General features: G+C 37.4%; 1 protein-coding gene across 1 annotated transcript in view; it reads right to left on the bottom strand.

Moving 5' to 3' along the window:
* The window catches only part of THADA (thyroid adenoma associated), a 151,778-nt gene that overhangs the window by 118,131 nt on the left and 15,300 nt on the right, over positions 1 to 18,347 (bottom strand). Inside the window, exons 8-14 of the mRNA XM_008578920.1 lie at positions 16,965 to 17,059; positions 15,321 to 15,541; positions 13,566 to 14,257; positions 12,014 to 12,192; positions 10,955 to 11,110; positions 10,150 to 10,272; positions 6,953 to 7,076 (exon numbers count right to left, since the gene is read on the bottom strand). Of these exons, the coding sequence (XP_008577142.1) occupies positions 6,953 to 7,076; positions 10,150 to 10,272; positions 10,955 to 11,110; positions 12,014 to 12,192; positions 13,566 to 14,257; positions 15,321 to 15,541; positions 16,965 to 17,059 (1,590 nt within the window). The remainder of the gene's footprint in view (positions 1 to 6,952; positions 7,077 to 10,149; positions 10,273 to 10,954; positions 11,111 to 12,013; positions 12,193 to 13,565; positions 14,258 to 15,320; positions 15,542 to 16,964; positions 17,060 to 18,347) is intronic.

Raw genomic sequence — 18,347 nt, 5'->3', positions numbered from 1 at the left:
AAATAACACAGGCAGACAAAAAAAAAGAAAAAAGAATTAAAAACATTGAAGAAAATCTAAGGAGATATCAGACAACCTGAAGCGCTCAAATATCTGAGTCATGGGTATTCCAGAAGGAAAGACATAGATTGCCAGCCAAGAATACTCTACCCCAAAAGGCTATCCTTCTGAAATGAAGGGCAAATAGTATATTTCTCAGACCAACAAAAACTGCATGACTTCACTACCACACAACCACCCTTACAAGAAATTCTCAAGAGAGGACCGGGTTTGGTATCTGAAAAATAACTACCACTGCCATAAAAACTCAAGAAAAATCAAAACCCACTAGTAAAATAAAAATGGCAACTATGAAGAGAAAAACAAAGTTTTTGACAACCCAAGGAACCAACAAATACAGAAGACAAACAGTAAATCAAAAAGAAAGGAACAAAAGATACTTAAGACATCCAAACAAAATTCAATAAAATGCTAGGAGTAAATCAACACCTTTCAATAACAACTCAATGTAAAAGGAATAAATTCCACAATCAAAAGAGACAGACTGGCTGACTGGATTAAAAAGGAGGACCCAACTATATGCTGCCTTCAAGAGACCTACCTCACCTATAAAGACTCACATAGATGAAGAGTGAAAAGATGGAAAAAGATTTACCATGCAAACAGAAAAGAAAAACAAGCTGGAGTAGCTATTATCATATCTGATAAAATAGACTTTAAACTAAAAACCATAAAAAGAGATAATGAGGGACACTGCATAATGATAAAAGAATTGACCCATCAAGAAGACATAACAATCATAAATATATATGCACCTAATGTCAGAGCAGCCAGATTTATAAAGCAAACTCTATTGGACCTAAAGAAGGAAATAGACACGAATACCATAATAGCAGGGGACCTGAAAAGCCCACTAGAGAATCCAGAAATCAACCCACACACCTACAGCCATCTGATCTTTGACAAAGGCACCAAGCCTATACACTGGGGAAGGGACAGCCTCTTCAGCAAATGGTGCTGGGATAACTGGATATCCATATGCAGGAAAATGAAACTAGACCCATACCTTTCACCATATACCAAAATCAACTCAAAATGGATTAACGAATTAAATATACACCCTAAAACAATAAAACTTCTCAAAAAAACGAGGAGAAACACTTCAGGAAGTAGGACTGGGCACAGACTCCATGAATGACCCCAAAAGCATGGGCAACCAACGGAAAAATAAACAAATGGGATTATATCAAATTAAAAATCTTCTGCATGGCAAAAGAAACAATTAACAGAGTTAAAAGACAATCAACAGAGTGGGAGAAAATATCTGCAAAATATACATGTGACAAAGGATTAATATCCAGAATATACAAGGAACTGAAACAACTTTATAAATAAAAAACAAGTAACCCAATTTAAAAATGGGCAAAAGATCTAAATAGGCATTTCTCAAAGGAAGATATATGAATGGCCAACAGACACATGAAAAAATGCTCAACATCACTCAGCATACGTGGAATGCATATCAAAACCACAATGAGATACCATCTCACCCCAGTTAGGTTGGCTAATATCCAAAAGACTATGAATGATAAATGCTGGCGAGGTTGTGGAGAAAAAGGAACTCTCATACATTGTTGGTGGGGCTGCAAAATGGTGCAGCCTCTATGGAAAATGGTATGGAGGTTCTTCAAACAATTGCAGATAGATCTACCATATGACCCAGCTATCCCGCTGCTGGGAATATACCCAGAGGAATGGAAATCATCAAGTTGAAGATATACCTGTTCTCCAATGTTCACTGCAGCACTACTTACAATAGCTAAGAGTTGGAACCAGCCCAAATGTCCATCATTAGATGAGTGGATACAGAAAATGTGGTATATCTACACAATGGAATACTACTCTGCGATAAAAAAGAATGAAATACTGCCATTTGCAGCAACATGGATGGACCTAGAGAGAATTATATTAAGTGAAACAAGTCAGGCACAGAAAGAGAAATATCACATGTTCTCACATATTTGTGGGAGCTAAAAAATAAATGAATAAATACACAAACAACCTAGGGGAGGAAGGGAAGAAGACACAACAATTATAATTCCTTGAAGTTGATAGGACAAGCAAACAGAAAGGAGACTGTTGGGAGGGAGGGGGGAGAGGGAAGAGGGAGGGAGGTTTCGGTAACGGGCCATAAAAATCAACCACATTGTATATTGACAAAATAAAATAAAATTTTTTTTAAAAAAGTCATTTCCCACTCAAAAACAGTAAAAAAATAAATAAATAAAAAATAAAAGGTGTTCTTTCCTTTCCAATTTTCTGAAAACATCTGACAAGTTTTGGTGTTAATTCTTTAAATGCTTGGTAGAATTTAGCAGTGAAGTCACTTGCCTTCAACTTTTCTTTCCTGGGAGGCTTTTGATTACTAGTTCAGTCTCTTTACTTGTTACAGGTTTGTTCAAGTTTTCTATTTCTTCTTGAATCAGTAATTTTAATGTTTCTAGCAACTTGTCCATTTCACGCAGGTCATCTAATTTGTTGGTGTACAATTGTTCACTGTATTGTCTTATAATCCTGTTTCTATCAGGTCAGAAATGTCCGTGTTTTCATTTCTGATTTTAGTTATTTGCACCTTCTTTGTTTTTTCTTAGTCAGTTGAGCTAAAATTTTGACAATTTTGTTGATCTTCAAAAAAAAAATTTTCAGGTTTCATTGATTCTCTGTATTGTTTTTCTATTCTCTACTTCGTTTATCTCCATACTAATCTTTATCATTTCTTTCCTTCTGTTGGCTTTCAATTAAGTTTGCTCTTCTTTTCTAATTTCTTGAGGAGTAAAGTTAGTTTATTGATTTGAGATCTTTTAATATAGGTATTTACATTTCTAAATTTCCCATGAACACTGCTTTTGCTGCATTCCATAACTTTTGGAATGTTGTGTTTTTAGTTTCATTCATCTCAAAGTACTTACTAACTTCCTTCATGATTTCTTCTTTGTCCTACTGGTTGTTCAAGATTTATGTTCAAATTTGAAGCTTTCTCCAATACCTCTGCATGAAACAGCTAGCACTCCCTATCCTCCCAGGCACACAATGTCTCCTCCTTATCTTCATGAAATATTTTTTCAAAGAACTTATCTCAGTTTGAAATTATGCATTACCTGTTAATTACTGTCTGTCTCTATTCACTAAAATGTAAGCTCCAAAAGAGGAAGCACTTTGTTTTGTACACTGCATATCCTTGGCTACTTGACATATAATAAGCACAAAATTAGTATGTGCTGAACAAACCCTTCTAATCTAATTGTGGAATCTACTTTTTTGTGGGGTTCAGGGGCAGCAGGCCCCAAACCTCCCACTAGCCCCTTTTAGCCCCCCACCACAGGATGAGCAAGAGAGGTAACCAGTAGGATTACTCCTGCCACCCTAGTGGCCAGGAGAGCCCAGGAGGAAGGTGAGTATGCTGCCCACCTATTCAGCCCACAGAGAGACACTCAGACACAGCAGGGGTTCCATCAAGCAGTTCCGTTTATTTTCACACAAGCACCTGCTTTTATAAGCATATGGCAAGGGGATTTCCTAACTTCAGCCTATCACCTTAAAGGTCATGTGAACACGCATCTTGCTCTAATGCTTTGCTATTGCAATCACATGGTGAGCACGAGCGCGGAAATATCTTTTTTTTGTCTTTTTTCGTGTCCGGCAACGGATCGCAACCCTCAGTGTCACGCCCGTACCGAACCGGGACCGGCAACGGGATCGCAACCCTCGGCATCGTGCCCGCACCTCGCTCAGCCAGTGAGCGGGAACCGGTCTGTATGTGGGATCCGAACCCTCGGCGGGAGCGCCGCCACACTCCCAAGCGGCGCACTGTAGCAGTGTGCCACCAGGCCGGCCCGCGGAAATATCTTTTATCCAATAATTTAAACTATGTCTTTCCTTGGCTACTCCCTGGCGGCTTCCATCAGGAGCCATCTTTATCTCTCCTGTCCAGGCGCATGTTTTCAACAGATTACATATGCGTATGTGGGTGGGGTCGTGGCTAGTTCTCTGACCCAGGAGGAGGTGTGTGGCCTCAACACCCCAACACTTTTTCACCATGAATATTGCGACATTTGATTCCACATAAGAAAGATGCATTTGGCTTACTTTTCTTGGACTAAGATATACTGGAGGAAAGGCAGAAACTATTTGACTATTCCCAAATCAGTCCTTCTGTAAAATAACATAAAATCCCCATTTTAAAGTTCTTGAGACGAAGATAAGGATGAATTAACATCCTGTACTTCACGGTTATGGCTCTCTAGCCTCCTTTAAAAGTAACGGCTTGCGGGCAGGCCCGGTGGCGCCCTGCTACAGTGCGCCGCTTGGGAGCACGGCGGCGCTCCCGCCGAGGGTTTGGATCCCACATACAGACCGGCCACTCACTAGCTGAGCGAGGTGCGGGCGCAACACCAAGGGTTGCAATCCCGTTGCCGGTCCCAGTCTGGTACGGGCGCGACACTGAGGGTTGCGATCCATTGCCGGTCACGAAAAAAGACAAAAAAGGAAAAAAAAAAAAAAAAAGTAACGGCTTGCTATACATGAATGAGCTCCCAGTTGTTTAATTAACATAATGACTATGACATCAGTCACTACCCAATTATATGTGACTCATTCATTAGGAATGATGACTCAGGTTTTTCACTTTTAAAGTATATTTAAATATATTAAATTATTCTCTTGACTGAATAATTACAAGTCTAATTTAGCCTAGTGTTATTTTCCACACACCTAGGTACAGCTATAAGTATATTAAATGTGCAGAAAACTTTTTCTTAAATGGATGAAGCAGTCAATCACTCTCTGGTAAAAATTTTCTAAGTTAAGTTGCAGTACCGTTGAAATTCCTTAAACTGATGGATACCCCTATGTTCATTTTCTGTAGAAACTGTAATAAATTACCACGTGGTGGCTTAGAACCACAGAAATCTATTCTTTCACAGTTTGGGAAGCCAGAAGAAGCAGTCAATCACTCTCTGGTAAAAATTTTCTAAGTTAAGTTGCAGTACCGTTGAAATTCCCTAAACTGATGGATACCCCTATGTTCATTTTCTGTAGAGACTGTAATAAATTACCACGTGGTGGCTTAGAACCACAGAAATCTATTCTTTCACAGTTTGGGAAGCCAGAAGGCCAAAATCAAGGTGTCAGCAGGGCCACACTCCCTCCACAGATACTAAGGGAAAACCCATTCCCTGTCTCTTCCAGCTTCTAATGGCTGCCCAGCTTCCATGGCTTACAGCCCTATCACTCCAATCTCTACCTCCATTGTTATTCTCCTGTGCTTCTGTGTGCCAGATCTCTCTCTCTTTCTCATAAGGACATTTGTGATGACATTTATGTCACAGATCCTTAACTTAATCATGTCAGTAAAGACCCCTTTTCCATTAAAGTTCACATTCATGGGTTCTAAGGATTTCGTGTAAATGCCTCTTGGAGGCCATTTTTCAGCCTGCCACACCCCCCTGAATAAGGTGGTCAAATTTATCATCGTGAATAATGAAACAAGCCAACATCATGTACCCCAGATATGATGCCCTGAGAAAACATCACCTATGCAATATTCCTGCCAAAAATGCATAACATGAATCAAATCATCAGAAAACAATGACACAAACCCCAACTGAGACAAATTCTTGCAAAATATTAATGTCATGAAATAAGAAACTTTCCAGATTAACAGAGGCTGAAGAGAGGCATAACAATGAAATGTAACGTGTGATCAAAGACTGGTTCCCAGACTGTAGAAAGAAATTTTTTCTATAAAAGGCCATTTGTTGCCACAAATGGCAAAATGTGAACATGAATTATATATTATATAACAATAACATTGTATCAACATTAAACTTTCTGAATATGATCATTTTGTTATGGCTATAAAATTAACCAGAAAGAGAGAAAGAAAGCAAATATGGCAAAATATTAACTGAAGAATCTAGGCAGAGGGTACATGTCTGTTTATTGAACTACTCTTCAAACTTTGCCCTGTGTTTGAATCTTCTCAAAATAAAAACCTGAAAAAATAATTTTCCTCAAATGCAGCAAGCCTTCATTAAGAGCAACTAAATATTCCCTCTGCCACCAAAATATACTTTGCCTAAAAATTTAAAATAAAAAAGAATCCAACTACAGTCTAAAGCTCTCTGGTCCTTTGGCCATTCTTGTGAAGGAGTAGCTGAACAGGATATTTTCCTATTTGACACAGTCAATGAAGACTGAACACAAGCAAGAAATCCACATGAAGACACACACACTCAACACTCCTCAGCCTTTTGTCTAAGATCAAGTGTAAAACACACATACACTTATGTATGGGGATAAAAAGAACCATTTCTTGAAGGAAAAATAAAATAAAATAAAACTCAAAGAGGGAAGTTAAATGTTCATCCTCAAGTACCCCAAAGAAGGAAAACAAAGAGTATCATTAAACAAGAGTGCCTGGAAATGACATCTTCATATTATCTTTCTGAAACCAGAATGAGGCTCATGAAACAGATCGCATGTAAAGGAAACCACATTTTAACCACAAAGACTCACTGAGGAATATTAAATATAAGATAGACTACTATTATTTCAATTTTTAAAATTTAAAGAACAGATGAGCACTATCTTAAAATAGCAACAAACAAATTAGGGAGGTGAGAGCAGGAATTCTGCCCATAATAAGCATAATCCATGAAAACTGTACTTTCGGGTGGTCAAATAGTGATCAGTGAAGAAGGAGACAGTTTCTCTACCTTCTCTTCTTTTCTGGAGAGTTTAATTATGTACAAATAAGAATTATATAGTAAGAATAAAACCTCCCATAAAGAAAAGACAACAAAACTGAAACTTCAAGGAAAGCAAAATGTTGAAACAAGTATGTATTTCGAAAGAAAAAAAAGACTTTCCCCAAACATTACTGAAAACTTACCCTCTAGGACAGGAAAAATGTCAGCTATTGAGTTTAAAATGGTTAAAGCTGAAAATCTAGTTGGGTAGGAAGATCCAGGAAACAATGCTTCAAAAAGACTGCTGCAAACAGATGACATGAAATTCTAAAAAACAATATTACAATAAGTATAATTGAGTCACAATAGGTTATCTTCAGAGTATCAAGAGTGGGTGTTTTTGCTTGTTTTTAACTGAGGGTAAAAATTTTTTAAAACAATACTGGCTACTCACTTCACTTGATAATTTAGCTTGACACCTTTAACCATAAGCTATATCATAACTTTAATGAATCCTGTCTTTACAGAGTCAACAAGAAGTATAATTCCTATTATAGCCCAGATAAGAAAAAACATATTTTTGGTGAAAACAAGATCCATTCAGCCCCGATTTGTGCCAGAGCTGTATGGACACTGATTTTCCTCATCAGAGGTACCTAGGCAATAAAGGTATATATACTTTTTTGTATATATTTCAAAAAAATATCATATACCCTATTTGATAAGTTGGTTATAATGACATAATTCATATAAAGATCCAACTATTCCATTGTATTCTACCTGCCCCTTTTACATTGTCTTCTACCTGCCCCTTTAAGACTCCTGAGCTACCATTCTGTTTACACAAATGATTTGAAATAATGAAAACTTCTAACAAAATGCAATGTTAAAAAAAAGAAAAGTGAGAAATATTTTGTCCAGGATAGTCTTCTTCCTCTAATTAAAAAAAAAAAAAAAAAAGACAATTTGTGTGCCAGACAAAGAAAAATTCCAAGGAAAAGGTGTAATTCTTAAGTATCTTGTTACTGCTACATCCAGAGCAGCATATAGGCAGCCTTAGTCCCAACTGACTCTACACAAGATATCTGCACTTATTTCTCCAGTGAAGGACATGCAACTTTGGGGCCTCCACAAGCCCTAAGAGTTTATCAGTTTATTAATTCTATTGAGCTTCAAAGGAATAGGGCAATTACTAAAAACTATTCTAGTTAGATTAGTTTTAATCATATAAGCTAGTTTTAATTATATAGTTTTAATATATTCACATTAAAGCACAACAAGCTTTATGAATTATCCTATCCTAATTAATTGTCATTTAATATTTTTAGAAATAGTTCTTCTTTCCCCCATCTGACTGTAACCACAATGGAGGCAGGGACCACATTCGTATGTCTGGATCCCTAGTGCTGAGCACAGTATCCTATACACAGTAGGAGCTAGATATATGCTCTAGTGACTTTTAATGGCTCCCAGTGAAGCTTCCAAATACCTTGGCCTAGCATTGAAAACTGTCTGCTATCCACTCTCAATTTAATTCTCTAGATTCACTCCCCATTACTCAACTCCTCCATTCTCCCAAGTATCTTTTATGTCATAAACACCAGTGAATTCACCATTCCCCAAATTCTCCCTGTACTTTCTTACCTACAAGCCTTCTCTTAAGCTATAACTAAGGAAAAGACTACTAAGATTTTGGAGTCAAGAGCAGATTTGGAATTGAGTCCTGGCTCGACCACTTACTAGCTAAGGGACCTTGGGCAGGTTACTGAATTTAATAAGCTTCAGTTTTCTCACTTGTTAAGTGAAGATAATAATGCTTACTCCACAGCCTTTTATTAAAGATGAGAACATGGATATAAAGCATTTAATGAATTTAAAAGTACTCTAGTTACTAATATTAGTTATTTAGGTATGAAATAATCTCCACTAGACTGGAAGACATCTTTTTAAACTAACAGCCTCCTCTTCTCCCCCAGCATTTAGTCTGTTGATTGGCACTGAACCTACCACATGCTGTGCATGATACCCACTGTCAGAACAATGACAATAACACAATGTGAAGGTCACAACTTCTAAAAGCCACAGGTGACTACCAGTCAGAAAATATTACAACCATGAGACTGACTCAGATTAAGACTCTAAGGACTAATTTTCAAAAAATTTCTATAAGCACAAACCAAGAAAACATGCACACATGAAAATTCAGAATCTCAATCTACAAAGCAGTTTTTGTGTTTCTAAATACCTAATTGAGATTTGACAAACATCATTTTACCCCTTCCAAAAAGAAGCAAAAGAAATGTGTTTTCTTAAATCTAGCAATGATCTAAGAGAGGCTAAAAAATAACTCCCACACACAACAGAGACTCAATACATATTCTAGTCACTTTTAATGACTCCCAGTGAGGTTTTTGAGAGTGATTCATAGTTTACAAAGAACTTTCTCAATTAATCCTCAAAATCGACCTTTTGAGAGAGGTTACTAATACCACTTACGGTTGAGGAGACTCTTAAGTCAGCCAAATTTAGTAAGTGGCAGAATCGGGACTAAACTTATGTCTTTAAAGTTCAGCTTGTCACCTTCAAATCTTCCTTGTTGGGATTTTTAAAAGCTCTGCACAATAATATTCTTCAGAAGGTTTTTTACCTTCTAAACACAAAATTAAAAACCAAGGCCATCCATACTAATGTTTATGGTAGATGGTGAGTATGTCATAGTTCAAATGTATTATTAATTTATTATACCTGTTTGCCTAAATAAAATAAAATTGATGAGCTCTGTCTTCTATCTAGGCCTTAGGAGAAAATAAGGATGTGTCAGATTTAGGGTAAGAAACCACTGAAAATCTATTCCGTTCTGCTGAAAAAAAAATGAAGACTGTCAGGGAGAGCCCTGGTCCACACTGGAGCTGCTTTACGTGGGTGCTCCATCCATCCGTTTAACACAGTGCCCTGAAACCAAGCCCTACTCTTCAAGTCACTCCAAAGTGCAGTAGACAGGAATTTCCCTCCATAGCTGGACCATGTAAGTCATATCAGCCTCAAGAAGAAGCAGACCCAGCTACAGCAGATTCTTCTACCTTGTGGAGGGTGGAGGAGTTCAGGGCTAGCAATTACCTTTTTGTTAAAGTACTAAATTCGTATGGCCCACATAAGCTGTAAGTTATTGAGGTTAGCCCACTAATGTCATTCTGTAACAGTCCTCAAGTGCACCACTGGTTCCACAACACAGACTACCTCAAGTGGAATGCCAAAGCACCAGAAGGAATATGTAACACCCAACTTGAAGTGAAAAAGACAAACAAATGCACGAAGAAGTTTCCATTTATTTCCATTTAATGCTAATTCATAATTGTTTTAGGTCTCTTAAAAATTTGGATGTCTAGAAATATATACCTACCTTATATTGCTGTAAAGAAACACAAGGGTGCTGTTTGGTTAACTCACTCTCTGGTTCATGTTTAGATTTACTCTGCTCCAATTTATAAAGTACCTGAGAACTTTCCTGTATCCTACAAAACAACTTTTGAGATAAAGAAAAGCATATGTGAGTCACACAAACTTAAATATCAGTTTGAAAGACAAAATTCTTTAGAATAAAACTTCAGGCAAGGAGAATACCGGTTTTTAAACTCTTAATATTTATATGTTTCTTTCTGACAGAAAATTAACATTTTTAAACTAAAAACAAAGTATTACCGCAAACCAGAATATGGTCATGAAACCACACAGTTCTCCTATTTCCTTTAAATGAGCATGAACTTGAAGATGATATACTCATTTCTATACTCTACCAATTCTTCACCCCCATAAATGTGTTGTGTGATTAATTCAAGTTGGATTATTTAATAATGTCCATTTCATGAGGAGCTTAAAGAAACCATAAAAATGCAAGGGCATCCTTTCTCCTGTTACCTCAGTTTTCTCAAAACCACCTTATATCCTGAGAACTCCAGCACTAGACTTTTTCATTTCAAAACAAGAGCTCGAGGTTGCTTTACTACACCAAACTGAGAGGACTTTTCACTCTGGATTTAATCCCAAATTTATGGAATCATAGAACAGGGCACAGAAGGGCCATGAAGAGATGTGGTAGCCCAATTCCATGACCATTCCCACACACTCTCAACATCTGCGCTCTTTTTAAAAACTATTTCCAGAGCAAAGTTCACTATTTTCTTATACGTTCTGATGGGAAATTCTACCTTTTTAAGAAGAGAACAAATCTGTTGCCGCACTCCTGGAGACTGGCTGTTAAGATTGTATGTGATAAAGAACTGAATCCACTGCATTTCTTCTGTGGAAACAATTTCTGTGCTTCGATTACTTTCACAAATCAAGCCTAATGTATCTATCCGTACCTAAAATACATCAAGCAATAAAATGTCAATTTTCCAACAAAATACGCAAAGCCTAAACCACATGAAATGTTTAATTATTTATGAGGCTACCAGAGGGGGAAAAAAAGTAAACTTCAGTTCAACTTTAGTACCTCAGAAAGGTTGCCTAAATCCCAAAGATCCTGTGGTTATTTCCTATAAAACTATTTTATTAAACGTGTAGATAGGAGATTTATAAAAACCGTCAAAAGACTCATTCCACGGTAATGTTCAGTTTCATTCCTCTTTTTTCTTTTTTCTCAGTGACCACTTTACCTTGTCACTTCTCTTTCAGATTACTGCCATGCACTTCTAACTGGTCTCCTGGTTCCTTTTTGCTCCCACTATGGAAACTTGTGTTTCCATTAATGCCACTTCCTTGCTGAAGACAGAGTGGCTCAGTGTGACCAATGAAGTCTTTCTCCAGCCTAGTGTTGGAATCTTCCATAAAATGGAAAAAACACTCCACTCCTAACAATGTCCTTAATCACCCTCCAGACCTTGTTTAGGTGTCTTTCCATTTTGTGTGCTGCTGTAATGCCTCCTCTCCTCTAATCACATCTAACACTCTCCTAATTAACCACCACATACTCTGATCTGTCTTTTCTGAGCCTCCCAAGCAAGTCCTTATGCATAAGGGCTCACTTGTATCTGTAATGTCTTCTAAGAGTTCCCAGTTGTTTTATGCAAGTTTTCTTATCCCTCAACTAAACTTTAAGTAGCCTGAGTACAAGGTCAACACTTTTTACTTTCTAGTCATCCTCTTTATGAACACCCTAAAATATTGCTGGGCACAATGTAGGGGCCTCTATATGGGACTGCTAAATGAAGAAAAGAATCAGAGATCTACTGCATTACAAGTTCCCAGTTATTTTATTTACTTACCTGGCAGTGCTGATGAATTAAGCCTTGCTTTATTCTTGCACTAGACACAAGGTTTTCCCAGGTATCAGCTGCAGACTGAAGATGTCCGCGAGCTCTAGCTATTCGTAGACATGCCATCAAAGCTCCCAGAGCCCCTCTGCTATTACAAGACTCTAAGGATAGAAATGATTGTTCTTGTCCTGAACACACAATAAGAAAGACCAGTATTGTGCTATGTAATGACTACTAAAATTTTCAGTTGCCAATTTTCATGTTTCCAATTAACATTATATTTCAAGAAATAAAAATAACATTTTAAACTAAATTCTAACACGAATTAAAGTTCCTATTCTAAAATGATCGTTATCGTAAATGACTTAATTGTTCTCGTGTCAATAAATTCAATCAATACAATTATCTTATTATTAAAATACAGAAACCACAATTTCTTTGTTAATATTTTTACTTTTTCCTTGACACTTAGAAAACAAACCAGGAGTGAATCGGGAGAAAAATCAGGTGGAGAAATAATGAAAACAATATAAAAACTAAAATGACTTTCAGCCAAGAACAGGAAAAACACTTCAGTGACCAAAGACTATTATTTCTCTAAAAATAAGCATTGAACCTCTCTGCATATTTTGGAGTTACTGTTTCCCTAGTAGAGAAGACAAAAGGAGGATAACAAAGAACCTGATCGTTTCATCAGCCATTACTGAGGGGGCAGGGAGTTCTGAGTCACAGAGCACCTTGATATAAACGTAAAGACGACCTTACTTCATAACAGATTCATGAATCCTGAATTTTAGGTGGCTTCTCAAAAAAGCAAGAACAATTATGGCTTATCATGGCTTACTTTTGTGTACAGGAATCAAATTTTCCTGCTACCTCATGGTTACCTTTGAAATACTGAAAGTTTTTAACATTTTAGTTGAAAATATTTCTTTTATATATTGTGCTGTAGGATACCATATTCTTGCTTTGCTAAACAGACAATAATAATTTTAAGATTTACATAATGAGTCAGGATCATCATTTTACACATTAATTACTGAATTATGCTTTAATGCACTGATTCCTTCAAGTTTACTGAGTTTCAATGGGATGTTTGCTCCTAAATGACTACAGATAGCTGTTTTGGATTATGCCTCCAAATTTATTTTCTTCCCCAGAGACAAAAACTTGCTACAGCAAATTTACCTGTCTTTAACCTTGCCAAACACAATTTTTAATTACTGACTCTATCACTTGAATAAGCAAATTATATAAAACGCACAAACTCCAGTCTGGCAACAAAATAACAAATTGAGAATTTGGTAAAATGAATCAAAACCTTGTCATAATTTGTAACTGGAATCACTTTTTAGCTTATAAAAATGACTTCAGCAAAAAATCTCCATTCAACTATTTATAGGAACATTCATTTCAAATTGAAATACATATCATTAATGTTCTCCTTTACTAATTATAGAAGTGGTAATAATTAAATTTTAATATGGTCAACACCTGCCTAGGTAATTACATTTATGCATTGAAACTAGAAGTTACTAAAACAAAAACTTATTTTTCTTACCAGTTTTGGCATCAATTGAAGTCTGAAGAACGTTTACCATGTACCTTAAACTTTCAGGGCTATAATTCAATAATTTTGGCAAGTAATAATCAATCACGTAAGATTTTTGATCCAGGTTTCCTTCACATAGTATAAAAAGGAGAGGAGAAACCCAAGTCTCGTGCCACTTGTGAATCCAAGTATTATCAACAGTCTGAGATTTCAAATGACTCTTATGATTTTTAAACATGGTTTCCAAAAGGTCACTTGCATAAGGTACCAATGACTGGTCCCCCATCACTGCTAAGATTTGAGATGGAATAGTTTTATCTACTGCCAAAATATGTTCAATTCCTAGACACTCTACCAAACAATCAAGGCATGTGTACTTCCCTTTAATATGCCATTCCAATTGCAGAAGACGCTTAGTCAATTCTAAAAAGAAAGGATCGGTGACTGAATCTGCTCCTTCTGTAGTAAGCCGGTGCATTTGGAGAAGATTTTTAAATATGTTTTTAGTTTGGTGCCTCAGAGCATCCAATGGATGTTCCCAGTGGGTATAGACATATTCCAAAAGTTTCCCAACTATACTTGAATTCCCATTCAGACTGTCCTTCAGGTTTGGGGAACTTGATTCAAGGAGATGTACAGCTAAAGTAGTCCAAGATGCCAAGATTCTAGAAAGAAACATTTCCAGCGTTGATTCCTTAATCCTGAAGAAAAACGAGCCATGAACCACATTATTATAAACTGACTAGTAAAAAATATTTCATTTTATAATCATTTAGACTTAAGAAATATTAAAAACAAAAAATGAACAGGAAATTCAATCATTACTAAATTTTCAACAACAAAAACTCACAAAGCCAAAACAGATCTCAAATTTGTACATGATATTTTTCACCTTATAAAAAATAATCCAAAAAGAAATACAAGAAAACTTCTGGGGGTGATGGAAGTGTTCACCATCTTGATTGTGATGATGGTTTCACAGGTGTTTTATAAAAAAAACTGAGGGCCTAGGGTTCAAGAAGGTTAAGGAGAATGGGATTTCTTTTGAGATCATGAAAATATTCTAAAGTTGATTATGGTAAGCGTTGTACAACTCTGTGGATATATTTAAAAAACTACACTAAATATGTAAATTATAGCTCCAACATATACAAAATTATTACAGGACACTGTAGTTTTCCTCCTTTATCCCCAAGCTCATTACTTTCAAGCTGTATCTATGTTCTGACATTTTAAACTCATGATCACTTTCAGCTATGATGGCAAAATCACCAAATACGCAAAATATAGCCCCATGAAGTCAGAACACTTGTTATAGGTCCTGGCTCAGGTTCTTATTAGCAATATGCTTTTAAGTAAGCATTTACTTTTCTAAGGTTCACTTTACCCATGCATCAAATTAGACTTCTTATCGTATCAGAACTGTGAGAATCACATTAGACTACCTACATTGAAGTTCTTCATAAATTCTAATGCAGTATACAAATAGAAATGTTTATAGTTTTAAAAAACGCTAGCATAAACACTGAATGTTAAAATTAATTTTAGAAATGTTCATTACAGGTTAACCTGCAGCAATAAATTCTGTAACTCTCTCTCCCATCATCCTATCTTCTCTTTCACTTCACTCCCTACATATATGTTCTTTTAATTTAGAACTTATCCTGTCTACTTCTCATTGAATTACAAGTATGCTGGCTCAGTTGCATCTCTGAAATATCTTAAAAGCAAAACAAAATATGAGACAATAGCATCAAAACTCACTGTGAACTCAAGGTGAACAATACATGTGCTATATCCAAGAGCAGGGCCTCCCCACTCAGGCCCATGCTTCCATTCTGCCAGTCCAACATGGCAAGTGTCCCCTGACACAGGAATAAGAGAGCTGACCTAGAGACATCAGCACAACAAAGGTTCCTGCAGCTGTTCATAAACCACCCAGGGATGCTGGTGCACTCCACTGAACGAAGAAGCAAACTGCTAATCTGGAAAAATACAACAGAGCTAATATGCATAAAGCTTTTAAAACTTCAGAGATTTCAAAACACAAATCCAAAAATCTCTTTCCCCTGAAACATCCTAGGAAAAAAACTAAACATAAAGGTAAAACAGTCACAAACGTTGACATTATTATATTAATATTGAAAGGAAAGAAAATTAAATCTAAGTACATAAATCCTTTTGTAGTTTGAATGTACTGGTAAAGCACAACACATCGCCACCTGCAGGTGGATGAGTTTAATGCTTTTTAGAGTTGATTTGAGTAATATTTTCAATTTTATTGAATGATAATTACTTTATGTGACCTCATAGAATAGTGTACATACATTTTGCATAAGCTCAGGAAAAAAAGATAAAACTTCTAGATAATACAGTAAGGGGGAAAATAATGCAAGTAGTAAGGATTATGACTTAAATTATCAAATTAAACTTTCTGTACAGATCGAATTCGCTGAATAATTGACACTAGCATGCTTCCTGTCTAAATTACGAGGGTACTTCAAAAGTTCATGGAAAAACAGAATTAAAAGATAATATGAATCTTTCCAGAAACTTTTTTTTTTTTTTTTTTAAAAGATGACCAGTAAGGGGATCTTAGCCCTTGACTTGGTGTTGTTAGCAACACGCTCACCCAGTGAGCGAACCGGCCATCCCTATATGGGATCTGAACCCGTGGCCTTGGTGTTATCAGCACCGCACTCTCCCGAGTGAGCCACAGGCCGGCCCCCAGAAACTTTTTTTTTTTTTTCCTTTTTTGTCTTTTTTACTGACCGGTAACGGGATCGCAACCCTCGGTGTCACGCCCGTACCAGGGACCGGCAACAGGATCACAACCCTCAGTGTTGCGCCTGCACCACGCTCAGCCAGTGAGCGGGAACCGGTCTCCACATGGGATCCGAACCCTCGGCGGGAGCGCCGCCACACTCCCAAGCGGCACACTCTCCAGTGCGCCACCGGGCCGGCCCCCCCAGAAACTTTTTAAAGAGCCCTTGTACGTGATTTGGGTTATTCTTAACATAAGGAACATATTTATCAGAAACTACTGTGTATACATCTATACATTAATCTCTACACAATTTTAATATCACAAATATCATTTGTGATACTAGTAAGAGATGAAACTGAACAAAGAGCACAAGAAAAGACTAGAAGTATAGACACCAAATATGTTGATAGTGATTATCTTCATGAGATGGATTTATAGGTGACTGTTATTGTCTTTTTTTTTTTCCTTTTTGGCTTTACCTGAATTCTTGGAATTGCCTCTTACTATAAGAGAAAAAGGTCATTAGAAAGATCTATACTATGCAAAAATAAAATTTTTTTTAATCTACTTCTTTAAAAATATTTTTAAAACATATGTTTAACTCTCAATAAAGCGCAATCCTAAGAAGGAGATGCACTCACCAAATCAGGAATCTTTTCAGATGGATGAAACATAGTCTTAATGAAAAGAGTAACAGCTAATCCAGAAGTACTCTGAATGGTCTGTAACAAGTCATCTATTTGGCAAAAAAAGAGAGCATGTATTAAATGATTAATATTCTGATACAGTGGAAAGAGCAGATGCTTGGGGACCAGACAGTCCTGGGTAGAATTTCTAACCTGACTTCTTCCTAAGTGAGTAGGTCTTAGACAAGTTATTTAACCTCCCAGGGACTCAGCTTTCTCTTTTGTAAAATGGAAAAATATAACTCCTATCTGACAGCATTATTATAAGGTTTAAATGAATAATGAGCATAAGAGGCTCTTAAGCCCAGCACACAGATGCTCAATAAGTGTGATTCCTTCCTCTGTCCTCTAACATCCACTCTCTCTTCCTCTCCATTTACTGCCTCCCAGCACATCTAGTAGCAATACCTGTCCCCTCTCCTCCACTGATGCCTCTGTATCCCAACCAACACATACATATACTTTTTTGTGAAGAGATTTCAGGACTTGTGAGAGAACCTACACCAGCGCTAATTACAAACTTTGCTATCATTGGCACTGTAGCCAAAGCAACCAATTTTTTTTTTTTTTTTTTTTTGTCTTTCTCCGTGTCCGGCAACGGATCGCAACCCTCAGTGTTGCCCCCGTACCGGACCGGGGACCGGCAACGGGATTGCAACCCTCGGTGTTGCCCCCGCACCTCGCTCAGCCAGTGAGCGGGAACCGGTCTGTATGTGGGATCCGAACCCTCGGGCGGGAGCGCCGCCACGCTTCCCAAGCGGCGCACTTATCCAGTGCGCCACCGGGCCGGCCCCAAAGCAACCAATTTTGACCTGATATCTTCTTTTTGTTTTATCTTTATTAGCCTCTCATTATATGGTATATTATTCAACCTGGGATAAGAGGTGTGACAGACACTATAAATTATCTACTTAATATCCACTCTGCCCTTCATTCCTGATAACAAAATTGTGACTCTGATTGGAACAGCCATGTGCCCAGTCAAAGGCAGGATACATGCTTCATCATCTTTGAAAATAAAGGTAGCAGGGCCAAGCCCGTGGCGCACTTGGGAGGGTGCTGCGCTGGGAGCACAGCAGCGCTCCCGCCACGGGTTCGGATCCTATATAGGGATGACCAGTGCGTTCACAGCGCTCACTGGCTGAGCGCGGTGCGGCTGGTCTCAAAAAGGACAAAAAAAAAAAGAAAAGAAAGGTAGCAATATGAGAGGAGTCGGGCCAATGGGATATAAGCGGAAGTCCCTTGGGTACCTTTGTTTTTCTTGATTAAAAGTAAAGATACAGGGCCGGCCCGGTGGCGCACTGCTACAGTGCACCGCTTGGGAGCGTGGCGGCGCTC

Source organism: Galeopterus variegatus, unplaced genomic scaffold, assembly GCF_000696425.1.
Source record: "Galeopterus variegatus unplaced genomic scaffold, G_variegatus-3.0.2 Scaffold1782, whole genome shotgun sequence".
NCBI classification, from domain to species: domain Eukaryota; kingdom Metazoa; phylum Chordata; class Mammalia; order Dermoptera; family Cynocephalidae; genus Galeopterus; species Galeopterus variegatus.
The sequence above is the reverse complement of the archived record's forward strand: the minus strand, read 5'-3'. Positions and strand labels throughout refer to the sequence as shown.